The 15,797-nt window shown below is 39.4% G+C and overlaps 2 protein-coding genes across 2 annotated transcripts; both read right to left on the reverse strand.

Annotated features, from left to right (window-relative positions):
• Positions 1 to 4,559: 4,559 nt before the first annotated feature.
• On the reverse strand, positions 4,560 to 11,721 carry tap2a (transporter associated with antigen processing, subunit type a). The gene is made up of 11 exons (XM_067479066.1): positions 11,163 to 11,721; positions 10,377 to 10,491; positions 10,154 to 10,284; positions 9,747 to 9,952; positions 9,313 to 9,510; positions 9,092 to 9,220; positions 8,330 to 8,518; positions 8,017 to 8,190; positions 7,591 to 7,750; positions 7,209 to 7,345; positions 4,560 to 5,036 (listed from the first exon to the last, which is right to left on the reverse strand). Exons 1-11 carry the CDS (start codon positions 11,665 to 11,667, stop codon positions 4,833 to 4,835), a joined length of 2,148 nt encoding a protein of 715 aa, XP_067335167.1. The 5' UTR covers positions 11,668 to 11,721; the 3' UTR covers positions 4,560 to 4,832.
• A 477-nt stretch (positions 11,722 to 12,198) lies between these two features.
• psmb9a (proteasome 20S subunit beta 9a) lies at positions 12,199 to 15,466 on the reverse strand. The gene is made up of 6 exons (XM_067479119.1): positions 15,161 to 15,466; positions 14,953 to 15,020; positions 14,271 to 14,402; positions 13,706 to 13,835; positions 13,428 to 13,569; positions 12,199 to 12,818 (listed from the first exon to the last, which is right to left on the reverse strand). Exons 1-6 carry the CDS (start codon positions 15,209 to 15,211, stop codon positions 12,691 to 12,693), a joined length of 651 nt encoding a protein of 216 aa, XP_067335220.1. The 5' UTR covers positions 15,212 to 15,466; the 3' UTR covers positions 12,199 to 12,690.
• Between the last annotated feature and the right edge of the window lie 331 nt (positions 15,467 to 15,797).

Below are 15,797 nucleotides of genomic sequence, written 5' to 3' on the forward strand. Positions count from 1 at the left end.
AGTAAAAAGAATATACTGTAGGAAAAGAAAGATGTGTAAAGACATGTGCCTTTAAATGTGTTGGAAAAGCATGAATGCCAAATTTCAAATGTGCCCCAGCTGCTTGAACCGACCACTTATCAGGCCCGAAACAGAGTCTCAAGCAAAAATGTTGAAATAAATTCTCCGTCTGTTAAACCTTTTGCTGAAATACGCCCCTCTCATACAGTGCAGCTGTCAAAAACAACCCATAATATTCATACTTCTATCACCTTTTGATGTATGTATGGATGTGGCTCTGTGGTGGCACATGCTGCTGTCACTTCTCTGCACTTACATGTGTGGTTTCCTGTCAGCCTGCACACAACTGAGCATATTGCTGCAAAGTGGGACAATCCACGACAAACGGCTGATGACCACTTTACAGTATCTGTGGTTTGTGTTTGTGGGGGTGAGTTTCGTCTAATTTCTGTCACTAGGTGTCAGTCAGGAGCAGTGTTTTCATTCCCCTGACTTTACCAAACTGCCTGAGCTGAAGGTTTGAAGGAAACCACGTGGTCTTTGGTAAAACAAAACCTATTGTGGCGATGTTATACAAGCCTTGTTACAGATTAGGCTTGTTGAGCTCTCAGTTTTGTTTCACTTCAGGCCGGGACTTCCCTCAACTGATCATGTGGGTTAGTGATTTACTGGGTGTTTTTTATATATTAACATTAACCCAGGAAACCACACATCAACTGCTCAGTGCCTTTCACATAATATCACATTTTTTTTCTGCTTCTGTTAATGTGGTGACACTCCCCAGGGAATGTTAGGGGATTCACACACACACACACACAGTGAGGGGTGGTAAAACAATACAAGTGGAAATATGTGCTTACTGTGATCAAAAATGATATCATGTGACTTTACTGTCCAAGATCAATAATTAAACCAATCATTAAACTTATAAAGCTTTTAAATAATGCAGGAACTTGTTTCCGTCTCTGTTCTACTCAAACTCATTTTTCAGACATTATCCAACAAAATGAGACGAGTCGTGTAAAAGAAAAACCCTTCGCTGTCATGATTGTTGTGCTTTTTGCTGCATCATTTCCTTCATTTCTTTTGGTTTGCAGAGAGGAAGAGAAACAAGTATTATGTTAGGGTCAAGCTAATCTGCTCCAGTGATTTGTTTTCCCCTAAAATGATTCACTTTCGATTCAGTTTAGTTTTAGCAAAGAGCCTGATAGTTTGATGAGTGTACCAGGGATGAAGAGAAAATACAAACCTGCTAATAAAAACCTGATTAATTGTGTAGATATTTGTCTGATCGATCTGTGTATACACGGCTTTTCTCCTTATTCAAAGAGTTGGTCAACATGAGAACAACTGTCAGAGCAGGAAGTGTCGCTAACAAACAGTGTTTTCAGCCAGGCTGTGTTCTCTGCACAGGAAAGTAAACTTACCAAACAACATTACATTCATTTAGAGCTCATTTATAAATAATTAGCACTCATCGGTTACACCTTCATGTCCTCTGTCTGTCTGTGTGGTCTTGTTTTTGCCAGCCTGTCCTCGTGTCTTAACTGTGACCATATTGTTATCATGCCAATCTGTTTACTGTCTGTGTTCTCGTCTTGTGTTTTATGATGTTTACAGTGTGACGCTTTTTATTACTCTGTAGTCCAATAGTGTCTTATATGATGTAAAATCTGACCTTTAGTTTTTTAGGTTGTGTTTTTTAGGTGCAACATTGTAAAAAATATTCGGGGACTAAATTTCCTGAAGCAGTTTTGGGTAATGTGCACTGTTCTCTGTCGAATAAAAGATCATTTAAAGTGAACAGAATTTTAAAAGTAAGATTTGATTCTGTTGCACATGAGCGATGCTGAAGGTTTTGTTGGAGAGTAGACCTGAATTAAAACGATGCATGTTAGCGGGTCTTTTAGCACTGAGAAAACCTGGTTTGAGGTGTTTTTAAGGCCTGGTGGGAGGAAACTGTAACTAAATTGATATAAGATTGATTATTTTTGTTTTTGGTGATGACCTCCAAAGCCAAACTGTTGCTCTGGGGAAACATGGAGTCCAGTTTTTACTTTTTTTTACTTAACTTTTTTAATACTATGAAATATCAACTATATCATAGTCACAACTGCTGGAAAACATCAATATAAGCTGCACCCACAAAACACAGATAAGTGTCAGCATCAACAGCCATTACTTGGTAAAGGGTCCCAAACTCCAATGTGACTAATAATAGCTGCTCTGTCAAACTGTAGACCCCACAGAAAAACAGAAATACAGTCCAGCTTTTTGCCACATAACCTTTGGTCATCTGACTGTGTGGGAGATGTATTATTACATAAAATATGTCACTGTGAAAACATTTAGAAAATGTCAACACAAGCTCCACACCTAAAAATGTAAAGATTGTTGAACTGAGCATGTTTTCTGTCAGCAGACCGTGGGGTTGGCTATGGTTTGGCTGGCAAATGCTGCTGCTAAATGGACGACACAGTCAAAAGAGAAAGTGAAAGAAAGAAAGAAAGAAGGGGGTTTTCCAGCTCGGTGGTGTGGTGCAATGGCACGAGGCAGAACTGGTTAGGCAAAACCCGGCACACACATCCAAAGACGCACACACAGATATGTAACGTAACAACATGCATTTAGGGGCCATCGGGATGCACACTGCTCTTTTCAATCATACCTATCATAGTTCCAACGAAGACCCTCATATCATCATATATATACCTTTATACCACGCATTATCTAACTTTTTGTGCATGCTGTCGGACATTTTGTGTCTCAACTGGTTTGATTCTCTCAACCTAAGATGGCGGCGACTTTGTGGCCTTGTACCTTTGTATCCCGGAGGCAGCACATTACTGATGGGCAGCAGCCAAGTTTCCTGATGAGTCAGTGTCCTGGTGTGAACCCCTGTGTATCAACACTGTCAGGAACTTAACAGCAAAATAGTTTGGTTTTCAGCTGGAGCACCACAAAATTTATGAGTTAGAAAAAAGGTTTCAGTGAGCAGTAAACAGAATATACCGTAGAAAAAGAAAGATGTGTAAAGACATGTGACTTTAAATGTGTTGAAAAAGCACGAATGCCAAACTGTAAATGTTCCTGCTCCCTCCTGCAGTTCTGTATCACATGATTTGACAACTCATATTACTGTGCACATTTAAAGCAGTTCCTTTTCATAATTTTAATGAGAATAATCTGTTCAATCTTGTCAGGATACTTTGTTTTAAAAAAGTTTTGCCGTCATATAAATCCAGGTGAAACAAATGCAGCACCTGTCGAGTCACGTGACATCAGTCACCATTTTACCGACGTACGAGTCTCAACAAAATGGCGGCAGATTTTACCTAAACAGAGCCTGAGCATTGTCGATAGAGGGAGTGTGTGCACAATTATGCTTATCACCTCATGGCACCTTTCGTTTCTGACATGTCACCAGGCAATTTGACAAAAAACCCTCACCAAGCAGTTGCTTACTCAGTGTTTGTAGTCTGGGACTTCCCAGGTCAGACTGAAACAATAAAAGCCAACTCCCACTGCCTGATGCACCCTATCAAAAAATGCTCTCAGGTGGCTTCAGAAGAGAAATACAAAAACTGAAACACAAACAAGAAACACTTATGTGACTCTATAAACACAGAAGCCTCAGACAATTTAACAACGTATACCTCATTCATAATTACCACGAGTAATACTTAAGTAGTTTAATTTTACCTTTTCTAAAAAAATGTTTACACATTTTCTAATTTAGGTAGTGTTCCTGTTTTTTTTAGCCGGGGATCGAACCAACAACGGCTTTACTCACTGCGTGTTGGTGTTTCACGTTTAGTGAAAGTGATGGAATATAACAGAACAGTACATTTACTCAAATACATGTTCTTATATTAACTGATTAATTCTATTTAATGCTACTTATTATATTTCTACATATTTAAGAAAGAATATTGTACCTTTTACACTAAATTTGTCTGTTCAGTTCACTGGTTACTACACTTAATTTGCAGTTTTACCTACAAGTTACATTTTAAGTAAAGATTTTAAAATTGACAACTTACATAAAATCAAAACATGTCTAACATGAGTTAAATCATTTATTTACACCATTTTTGAAAGTGGGTGCACAAATGCTTAATCTGTTTGGGGCCGACTGTCAGAGATATCTGTAAATTGGAAATAAAGAAATTTACGGAAAAAAAACAAGATTAGTTAAAGTCTAAAACATTAATGTACATTTGTGCAGCAGAACCTTATTTTTACTTTTCGTTAATCATCTCAGAATTTGTTTGTTGACCCCTAGATTACTTGACTATAAGTAAAATGGTTAAAATTGGCTCTATTCCAACAGATATAGTCAGAGGTGGCAGAAGTACTCACCACTCAAGTAAAAGTGAAAGTACAGGCGAGGTAATTGACTATGATTGACCATATCTGATACTGTTGATCGGTCTATTATTTGGGTCTTATTCACGAACCAACTTTTGTCTCTCTGATAATAAATAAACGTGGATAAACAGTTTTGTAACATTTACTCTAATCTCTCAAATCTCTTTAATAAAAAAATGAATCAAATAGATATTTCACTCATGTTTATTTTGATGAATTTACAATGCCTAATTCCATTTTTACCATTTGCAAAATAAATAACAATAGACATGACATAGACAAGAACATATTTCAATAAAGAAATCATACACTCTAAAGCCAAATTGTTTAATTTTTGATATTTAAACAAAACATTATTTTACAATATTTACAAAAACTCCAGCCTGTTCTGACACATTTCATAAGTTTAGCTGCTGTCAAACACATATAAGTTGTACAGAAAAATATCTCTCAACCACATATTAAGCTACAGCATCATCTGTAAAAAGCTTCTCTCTCAGTTTGTAGTAGCTCCCCTTCATGTCCATCAGTTCCTGGTGAGTCCCTCGCTCTTTAACTTGGCCATCACTGATCAAAGCAATCTGATCTGCTTTCTCAATGGTCTTGAGCTTGTGAGCGATCACCAGAAGGGTCTGGTTGGGGCAATTAGCCAGGGCCTGCTGCACCTGTAAAGGACAGAGATATTTATTATTTATTTATTACTTTACATGATAATATTTACAATTATTTTGACCAGGTATCTGGAAGCAGAGATAAAGGGTTGTTGGAAGACACACACAAAGAGCCTTTTGAAAGTCTACTAGAAGTTGTGAAAGCAGCATTATGAACAATCCCTACTGCAGACCATTTACTACGACCATCACTGAGACCAACAAGCTGATATACACCACGCCAACCCTGATCCTTGAAAGATTTGGTTATAAGTTCAGCTTAAGCCATAAGGAGCAGTATACTCCACGGAGAAGGAGCTTCTAGGCCATAGGCCAACTATGGGAAATTGCAGAAAACCATCATGAAGAAAGGGAAATCTAAGAAGTACAACAAATTGTACATACCCGAGGCCTTGGCGACACGTTCGACACGACAAGTGTCTCAACACGGGTACCTTAAGTTTCAGCATATAACTCAAAAGGACTGGACAGAGCGGTACTTCTGGCTCATAAGTAATGAGAAAGGGCTGGCCTTGGAGACTGCCAAGAAAATATTGTACTACCAGAAGCCAAAATAGCAGAGGTTGAGGACAGCTACAAGTACCTTGGGATCCCAGAGGCAAATGGGAACCGACAGATAGTAAGGCAAATCCTGAGAAGTCCACTGATTAGGCCATTAACGCCTATGCTCTGTCGGTCATCAGGTATACTGCTGTCATAACAAGCTGGCCAAAAGAGGATATAGAGACCAGGGACATCAAGATAAGGAAGCCTTGTATTATAACAGGAGGGTTTCACCCGAAGTCCAGCATTCTGAGATTGTACACTAAGTGGAAGGAAGGACGCAAAGGATTAGTGAGCTCAGAGCCAGTATCCAGGATGAAACAACCAAAATCCAAGGAAGATGGCCCCATGTGACGACCTGCTTTGTTAATACTTTAGGCAGCAGAATCCAGAGGAGCAAGAGAAGGAAGAGCAGGAGCCATCATGGAAAGGAAAACCTCTGCATGGTATGTATGTCATATAGAAGACCTGATATTAAAAAATTCTACCAGTGGCTGGACAAAGCTGGACCTAAAGACAGCACGAAGGCACTTATCCTCGCAGCACAGGAGCAGGCTCTAAGTACAAGATCAATAGAGGCTGGGGTCTCCTATACCAGGCTCTGCAAAGATGCTCCTGAGACAATTCAGACAATGCAGACCATAATATACTGAAATATCTGTGCCAAGTACAGCCATAGTCAAAATGGGGTACACCTCCGAAGGTGATTGAGAATGACAGAGCTAAGATCCTGTGAGACTTCCAGATACAGACCGACAAACTGGTTACCGACAACAAACCAGACAGTAGTGGTGGACAAAGAGAAGAACAATGCCCTATTGATAGATGTAGCAATGCCAATTAGCAAAACCCAGAAGAAGGAACATGAGAAGCTTAAGAAATACAATGGGCTGAAAGAAGGTGAAAGGTCCCCATGGTGATAGGAACACTGAGGGCTGTGATCCCCAAACTGGGAGAGTGGCTCCAGCAGAGTCCAGGAACAACATCTGAGATTTCTGTGCAGAAGAGTTTAGTACTAGGAACAATTAAGATACTGGGCAGGACCCTCAAGCTCCCGTGACTCTGGTATAGAACCCGAGATGAAAAGAAGGAATAAGACCACTCCAAAGTGGGATTTATTTATTTTTTATTAGAAAGTATTAGTGAGAGTTTAAACAAGAATAAATGAAAAACCTAGGCACTAACACTGAATGCTTACTGAAAATTAATAATTATTTTTTCTGTGAGTACAAATATTCTGTATGCAGATAAACATTGATAAAAATATGGTTTAGAACTGAGTGGACACATTTAGGGACACATCTGGGCAGAAGATGTGTTTTTGTTGTAGATTTATCTGTTTTTATTTGATTTGTGTCATGTCAGATATTGATTATTATGATAGAAATAAACCAGTGATGCACTTCAATTGCTTGGTTATATTTAGGTAATTTTTTATACTTTTGCAACTTCCTCTTTATCTGACAAATATTGGCATTATCATTGTATTAAGTAATAACACTGGGGCCACCACAGACTGTAACTAGTGACTGAGTGTCTTCACACCTGCACATTTCTCACTACTAAACTGATGGCATGTTACGACACCTGGCTGGGCAGTGTTATACTGTTGTTGTAACGTACCTTATTTTCACTCTCAACATCCAGTGAGCTGGTTATTTCATCCAGAATCAGGACCTGTGGCTGCCGGACCAGAGCTCGAGCGATAGCGATTCGCTGCTTCTCACTCTTGGATAACTGGCCACCACCCTCACCCACCTCTGAGAAGTTGGTAGAAAAGCATTTAAAATCAGATGTTCAATGTGAAAAATACTCCAAATATGTTTTTGTTAAAATGTATTTATTTAGCCTTCATTATGAACAAATAACAAGTACATAAATTAATAATTTTTATAATAAGTAAATAACACACTAATTAATTTAATATCAGTTTTGCTCTCCAAACATAATTTTTTCAACTTCCCTTTGACATATAAAGCAGGTTTCTGAAAATACACACATTTACCTGTGTCGTAGCCTTTGTGCAGCTGCACGATAAAGTCATGGGCGTTGGCTTTGCGCGCTGCATCCTGGATCTTTTCCAATGTACAGTCAGGAAGCCCGTAGGCAATGTTGTCTCTAATAGTGCCAGAGAAGAGCACAGGGTCCTGGCTCACCACTGCAACCTAGTAAACATAGCTCATGAATGTTATAATTTCCTTAAACATTTTCTTACATAATCAAAAGTCTAATGTATCTACTAATTATCTTAATGTCAGCACTATTTTCCTTAAAATTATAAAATCATCGAACTGAGTTCTGATCTAAACGGTCTAAAAGTCTCTCCGCTTTACTGACAATAGATTTCCTCACATAGAATTGTGGAATATAGATGTTTTTTCACAACAAATAATGCAGCCCATAACCAGAAAGAGCAATAACAATGAATCACCTTCTTATGGAGGAAATGATGGTCATAGGATTTCAGTGGTTCTTTGTCCAACAGGATCTGTCCTTCCTGTGGCTCGTAGAATCTCTCCAGCAGACTCACACAGGTGCTTTTTCCTTCACCAGATGGACCCACCAGTGCCGTCATCTCACCTGGTTTCAGCTCCAAAGAAAAGTCCTGGAACATTGCAGTTGTAATATTATAATATAACTGTAATTTGTGAAATCTAGTAGACACACGCTACAGCCAGTCTTCATTCATAAAATCGTCAATATTATGTCCATTAAGCGTCAAACTTTAAATCCTTGCATCTCACCTGCAGTACTGTTTTGTTGGTGTTTGCAGGGTAGGCGAATTTAAGACAGCAGAAATTGATGTGTCCTGTCAGCTGATTAGGTTTGAGTTTTCCTTCTGTGCTGACCTCAGGTTTTCGGTCAAGGTACTCAAACACTTTCCCAGCGGCTCCCACTGAGTTCAGCATGTCACCAAAGATGTAGGTGAGAGTCTGAAGGTTGACAGTCATAAAGTAGGTTAGTAGACTTACTACATTTGCAATTACAATTTTTTTTTAAATAAAGAGACTTTCAAATGCAGTACAAGGTCAGGGAGATGGCATTGTGACATAAGAAGTGACGTATTTAGGAATTAATTGTTCCACTAACAAAAGATGTGAGACCCAGATAGGGAGGAGAATTTTTTTTTTATTAATAAGAGTAATTTTTTTGTCCCAATGTATGACTGATCTTTTCACAGCTTTGCTTTGAGCCACAATAACCTTTAAGGTTTTTAACACATGCTGTTGTACTGCCCAGACTTGTCCTCTAATTTCTGTAGTCATGTCAAGCATTGTTTCTTTTTGTCTTCTTTGTGTAAGCATATGACATACAGCATTCACTGATAAGCTACAACACAGATACCACCTGGCTGAATGGTTAACAGTATACAAGATGGATGCTCTGCCTGTTCTTGACTATATAGCTGTTGTTGTTGGCTGCTTAAACAGTTATGACTGATGTCATCTCAGAGAGCAGCATGAAATACAGGTAATATACTGCAAAACTATTTTAACTGGTGATACCCTAATGTTGAGTCCAAGATTTGACTGGTAGAGGATGAAGGAAACCAGGTTGCCCGTGGTCATCTGTCCCCTCTGGATGAACAGCCTGCCATAGTACAACATAAAGACCTTCATGGCCACACCTGCCAACTATAAACACACGACAACACCTGTAAAATACGTTGACAGAAGAAATTATCTCCAAAGATAACAAAGTCACATAAAATTCCAAAATGTCTTACCTTCCGTGCGAGCAGGTAAATAGCCCTGACAGTGGCCCGGCGTGTCTTGAGGTTATGAATGTCCATCAAGCGGTTGTCATAGCGATTGGTCTCATGTTTTTCTGTTTTAAAACTCCTTACAACACGAATCCCAGATAGTACCTCACCTGCTGCTTCGTTTGCCAAGGCCATAGAATCCTGCATTGCCAGTGTCAACCTCTAAGGAAGGAATTAAAAACAATTCAGTTAAACTTGACAAGAGTGTGTGTTTTTTGTTTTTTGTTTTGAATTAGAGACCGAATATATTTGTTTTCAACTTTTGAAATTATGCAGGGGAAATTTGAACCTCAGATTATTTGATCAGCAAAAATGTTTAAGAATATGCTCTTGGTTATTAGAATATATAAAGATGAGTCTCCACGTCTATTTTACAGCTGGTATAAATCTGTTTTTACCTGGTGGTGTGTGTCATAAATCTTCTGAATGAGGCCAGTGATCGGTGTCTCCATCAGAACGAGGAACGTGAGCTTCCAGGAGAGACTCATCATCAGGGAGATCATACCCAGCGTCTTGATGAATGTCCTCAGCAGCACATTGACATTCAGACACACCGTTCTTGCTGTGAGGTTTGTGTCTCTGGACAGCCTGAATGTGATTTCACCTACACAGAAAATAAATACATATTACCGGCTTTCTTGGGCTGTCTTGTATTTTTTTTTTTTTGCCACCTCTACCTTTCCTTTCTGGACCCATGCTATCTTATTCTTACTCTGCTTCGCCCTGTCTCTAGATGTACTGTCTGGTCTTAATTGGACTTTTTTGTTCTTCATGTGAAATAAAAATTGTTCAGCATGAGACTCACCTGTCTTTGTGGTCTCAAAGAATCCAATTTCCTGTTTGGTCAAATTCTCAAACAGGTTGCCCTTAATTCTCCATATGAAGGAACTAATGGCCCAAAGTAAGACACCCCCTCTGCAGCCTGCACTTGCAGAACTGGGAAGTCAAACAAAAATGGAGTCAGTAAGATCTCACCAGAGGACACATATGCTGTTGTATGAATGTAAAGAGAAAACGATTTCTCTTACCTTCCCACAGAGTACAGGCCCATGAAGAGGACTGCAGTCAGGAATTCATTCTGCTGGTACTGACCACCCAAGATGTCAATGACTCTCCCAGTGTAGAATGGGATGAACATCTCACCTGAGAAGACATACACAGGTCAATCACACAATTATAAATAGATAAACAAAATCATCCATCATCATCATTAATGCAGTTCAGAGTAACAACTTTCACAAGGTTAAAACAACACAGGAGCTAAATAAAACAAAAACCATATGGTGCTAATAATTAAAATCCAATTTTAATTCCTAAAATCAATGTTATAATATTCATAGTATATATATCCATAGTTCATAGTACTATAATCATATTCAGCAAAGAAAGACTCAGGCTGTCTGAGGGGCAAAAACAAAAACATAAAAAACAAAATTATATCAAAGGCACCTGATACATTCAATGTGGCTAAAGTAAGCCCCGAGGTGACCATCATTCACACAAAGTTAATGGAGACGTTTGCAGATTCAGTGGCTGCCTATTAATTCAGGAGTCCTGTGTCTTGGCCAAGGATACTTCAACAAGTATCCAGGGGGAGCCAGGAGTGGAACACTGACCTTGTGGGTAATTGACATTAAACAACACAATGTAAGGGATATCAACTGAGGTCATCTAACGTGGCCCCACAGTAGAGCAAACGCAATGAGGAAACTTTATGTTTGGTGTAGTTAGGGGTATCTTAGAAGGACCTTAGCGGGCAGCAGTAGCTCAAGATGTAGAGCAAGTGCCCACCAACTGTGGGCTCTTATACTTACAGACAACAGCTAGCGTCAAAAACAAAAGCCCGGCAAGCAGCAGGAGGTAGTCGGGTTTGAACAGGCGCAGGACTCTTATGAAGAGGTCTTTCTGCTTTTGCTCTTTACCGCCTGCAGGTTTATCCGTGTCGGGGATGACGATCTCCCAAAACAGAGCAGCAGCCAGCGACGCTCCGGCGCAGATGAGCCAGCAGCGCAGATCCGCCAGTTGACCACACTGGGTCTCCTCATGGTAAAACACATTAGTCCCGGTCTCAAACAGCGCGGGCAGCAGACAGTACGCCGTTATAAATCGAAGTAGCAATGGTTTGAATTCTCCAAGAGTGACGAGAGATACCGCAGTTAGTGCCAAGAACCGGAGACCCGCAGAAACCCAAAGACGCGTAAAATGTCCAAAGACGCTGTGAGTCACTGCGAGTCCCGATGCGTAAAACAACGACAGGTCGACGCACACTGCTAAAACTAAAGCAACGACTTTGTGCATAGTCTCTGTGTTGCCTGCCATTTTCGCTTACAGTCGTCCTCCTATGACCTGCTCTGCGGCTGCTTCAGTGTTTTAGTTGTTATTCACTTTCAGTTTCATTTTCTGGCAGAATGGGGGGTTCCCTGAAACCCAAACTGCAAAGCAAATAACCAAACATTTAGGAACAGGCAGGATTTTATGCTTTTGGATGCGAGGACTGTTCACAAATATCATCATTATGTTCATCATCTCCCTGTAGATAAAAACATTACAACTAAAGTTCAATATCCAGTGTCTACACTAATAAAGCTAAAGCTAAGAGCTAATAAAATGATGATTTATTGTAAGAAAGAGAAGTCAACACATTTATTTCATTTTCAATTTCACACAATTATCATAAAAGCATTTAAACCATCAACCAGACGCCTCTATCTGGTCTTTATAACACACTAATGCTAATTGCATAAAAGGTGGCATGATCTGTGTGTGTGTGCTTGCAACATGTTTTGACTTTCACTTTCTGGTGTTTGTGAGGCTGAATATCTCACACACATACTGTAACTACTGAAAATATGATGTTAAAAGTTATTTTTATTTATTCTGCAACTCAGAGCAAATGAAACAGGTGGCTTGAAGCACATTAAGTGGGGTGGCCTCGGATGAGCGGGTGTCTTTTAGAAACAGTCAGGATTAGCGTTAACAAATATTCACGATCACTCCCATGTGATAAAATGTTGTTGAGTTACATGCAGGGACTCAAAAACAACCACAGTGTTGGTATAAATCTCTTGGCAAGTAAATCAACAAGGGTCATATTTTAGCAACAAATATGACCAACTGTATCTGTGTGATCATCTGGTGTGTGACCAGCTCACACTAACATACAGGCTGCTTGATATCACCCAAAAAATAGCTTCAGGAGAAAGGTGTAAGGAACTTTCTTTTTATTAGCAATGCTTGTCCTGTATTTTCACTTCAAAATAAGGTTAGTTGTTAGTTGACAGCTGAACATTTGCACCTGCACAGTTGGCTTGGTGTTTGTAAAGCTTAAAAAATACATATTGATCACTGATCAAAAAAGGTGGGTAAGTCATTTCCTAGAATGACTTTCTCCTCTGTGCTGTGTTCATCGATGGCGACGATATAGGCCACGCCACCACTGGAGCCGTCACGGTTCATCGCCAGTGAGAGAGCTAAAAGAAAGAGAAAGAGAATAAGTCACATGAAACTGAGCTACATGATTTAGACTTTAGGAAGTAAAATATTTAATAAAACACGTAAGCAGTCAGTGCGCAAAGCAATAACACAATCTCTTCTCCTAAAAACTGAATTTCTATACAACTACACTGCAATCAGATTATGTTTTCTATTAACTTAATGAGAATATGTTAACAGTTAACACAACTCTTTCTTAAAAAACATGTGGTGGAGAACACAGGGTAACGTTCTGTCTCCGCCTGTAGTTAACACCAGGTGAAAACATTGTCACATTTCATTCTCTTTATGCTTTAAACAAAACTACAACCTTTTTCTAATCAAACCAACATCTATATGCTTTTCCTTTATAAGCTTAACTACATACAAACTAAACCACCTCCTTTGCAACTCACTTATATTTAATAAATGTAGAGCTTTGTTCATTTACTCACTGAAACATAATTCTTCACTGATTACATTCTCTGAAAAAAAATAACGTCTGCGGTTTAGTTGCATAGGAACATGATTTTTAGGAGACAGCGCTGGTAAAAATCAGGTTGTTCTTTTCACTGTCCGGTTTAAAAAAATTCTGTAAAAAATCTTACCATTGACCACAAACTGCTGACACTCTTCCTTTTTCATGCCTCTGCGATACTCAGCATCAACAAACCCATAAATGTATGAGCTGCCAGAGCCACCGACTGCAAACGGCTGCCTGGTCAGGAGACCGTTCAGGGTTGCAAACACCTGGGACAGGTCAAAAGGAAATAGATAGAACATCGATAGATAAGTCATTCAGTGCAGACTTCTATAACACTGAATGTTTTACATGAGATTTCTTACTCGGTCATCCTGCAGCAAAAAGCCAGATGTGTTTACTGACCTGTCCTTTGTCTTTTCTGTCCCAGCCGGCCACGATAAGATGAGCTGACAGCTCCTCCTTGTACTTGTACGAGATGTTTCTCACCAGAGTAGCAGCTGAGCGAACCTGAGGATCCTCTCCTATCTCCATGCTGACAGAAGAAGACATGAGATTATGCCCCTGACACTGTTTAGGTCCATTCAAACCAGGGAATCAATAATAAAAAAAAAAAGTCAAAATATGAATAATGATAAAAACAATGCTCTTTGTAAATAAACATGATCACTATGAAATAAGCACTGATTCACTTGCATAATCACTGCAGTTTAGTGGCACCACAATAAACACAGCCTCAAAAATGATCAGTGTTGAATTATTGGCTTAAGTTCAGTGTGTCTATATATATATATATATATATATATATATATATATATATATATATATATATATATATATATATATATATATATATATATATATATATATATATATATATATATATATAATATTTATACTCCTATTAAAGCTGCATTTGCTTATTAGCTGCATACAACCTGACCATTTATGTGATACTCAGTGAAAGTACCTGTGCACATCCAGCTGGTAGTTGACGATCTCAGCGATGGTCTGAGCGTCTGCTGCAGATCCTGACAGAGCACAGTAGATCTTATCGTGAAGAGGAGACAGTTTGTTCATCACCCTGTTCACCACTGTTGCTCTGGATGGAAGAGGAATAGTGTGTGGGAATATGAGGTGAAGAAGAAAGAAATGTATAGCAGAATGTTTGGAAATCTATATAAGCATTACTACTGAAGACAGGGTTTTACTTGCTCTTAGCATATAAAATTTACAAATAACTTTTTTTTAATCTTTATTTTAGGTAATGGTTTCACTGAGAGGCTGCATCGGTTTTGCAGGAACAGCCTGATAACAATTAACAGACTCACACATTGAAGCTGCCCTGTACAACCAGAGTCTGGTCTGTTGACACTGAGCAGCCTTTCTCAAGGTGTTGGTGAGGCGGGGGCACAAGTGCATTTTATCAATGCATGACTCATGATCTTTTAATGCATAGATTGATGCACAGCACCAAATGATTAGGTAATTATAGGTTTATGTGAATGCAATGCTGTTCAGCCCTGTTAATTCACAGTTACAATGCACTTACCGACATATGACCAAATTAGCCTCATTTTAGTTAAACAATAGCAGTTTGCAGTCTCCTATGCAGGTGTGGACACACGCATGCGCATTACGCATACACTTACCCCGCAGACACTCGGGAATCAGACCCCAGAACGACCCCTCCATCAAACTCTATGGCAATAATGGTTGTCTACAAACAAAGGGGAAATCAAAATCACTATTACATTGCAGACATTGTAAATTCCGCATGCGGCTCGGAAGCAGACGTGCGCACCGGTGCGCACATAACTCACGAGCAAATCTCACAAAGACATTAAACGTTTCACTTACTCCGGTTTTCACCTCTTCTGACAACCATTCTGGTCCCGTTTCTTCCAGCATGTTGATGCACTGCAGAGACACAACTCAGGCCAAAACCGACCGTATCCGTCTGACAGGGAAGTAAAGCCTCCGCCTGGCGAAACCCTCAGTCGAGCAGGACGACTTTTATTTTTTTTTTTTTCTTTACAGCTAAGAAGCTGTATTACTGACTTTTTTTGGCTTCACAAAATGGAATTCTGCCCTCTAACATGGGGCAGACATGTTTTCCTGAAATAAATCGAAATTGAAAGTTCACATGTCCCTCCCCTAGCTGTGAGCTGTGAACCAGCCAGAGCTTGTTTCAAATAACTGGGCAGTGTTACGCACTTTCAGTGCAGTTTGGCCCATTGTCTGGTGATTGGGTCACAGAAAGTCAGAAAAAGTCTTGGTGGCTGTGGGTTAGGAGGTACCGCAGGTTGTCCATTAAATGCAGGGTCAGCGGTTCAGACCGCTGCTCCACCAGTTCACAAGTTAAAATGTCCTAGAGCAAAACTGAACCCTCAAGTTTCTCCTGTGATGGTTTCTTTCACTTCTAAACAAATTTGGATTAGTCCTCCAGGTACCAAATTATGAGAAAACAATGTGTACAGTTTTTTACTGGAATTTT

This window comes from Channa argus, chromosome 1 (assembly GCF_033026475.1).
Source record: "Channa argus isolate prfri chromosome 1, Channa argus male v1.0, whole genome shotgun sequence".
Taxonomy (NCBI): Eukaryota; Metazoa; Chordata; class Actinopteri; order Anabantiformes; family Channidae; genus Channa; species Channa argus.

Excerpts from the sequence above, each read along its gene's own strand:
- tap2a (XM_067479066.1), bottom strand. The coding sequence starts at position 11,667 with ATGGCAGGCAACACAGAGACTATGCACAAAGTCGTTGCTTTAGTTTTA. Across the intron at positions 9,221-9,312 it reads TTTACCTGCTCGCACGGAAG|TTGGCAGGTGTGGCCATGAA; the intron begins GTAAGACATTTT and ends GTGTGTTTATAG. Across the intron at positions 7,751-8,016 it reads ATCATTTCCTCCATAAGAAG|GTTGCAGTGGTGAGCCAGGA; the intron begins GTGATTCATTGT and ends TATGTTTACTAG.
- psmb9a (XM_067479119.1), bottom strand. The coding sequence starts at position 15,211 with ATGCTGGAAGAAACGGGACCAGAATGGTTGTCAGAAGAGGTGAAAACC. Across the intron at positions 14,403-14,952 it reads GATTCCCGAGTGTCTGCGGG|AGCAACAGTGGTGAACAGGG; the intron begins GTAAGTGTATGC and ends TCTTCCATCCAG. Across the intron at positions 12,819-13,427 it reads TCAGCAGTTTGTGGTCAATG|CTCTCTCACTGGCGATGAAC; the intron begins GTAAGATTTTTT and ends TCTTTCTTTTAG.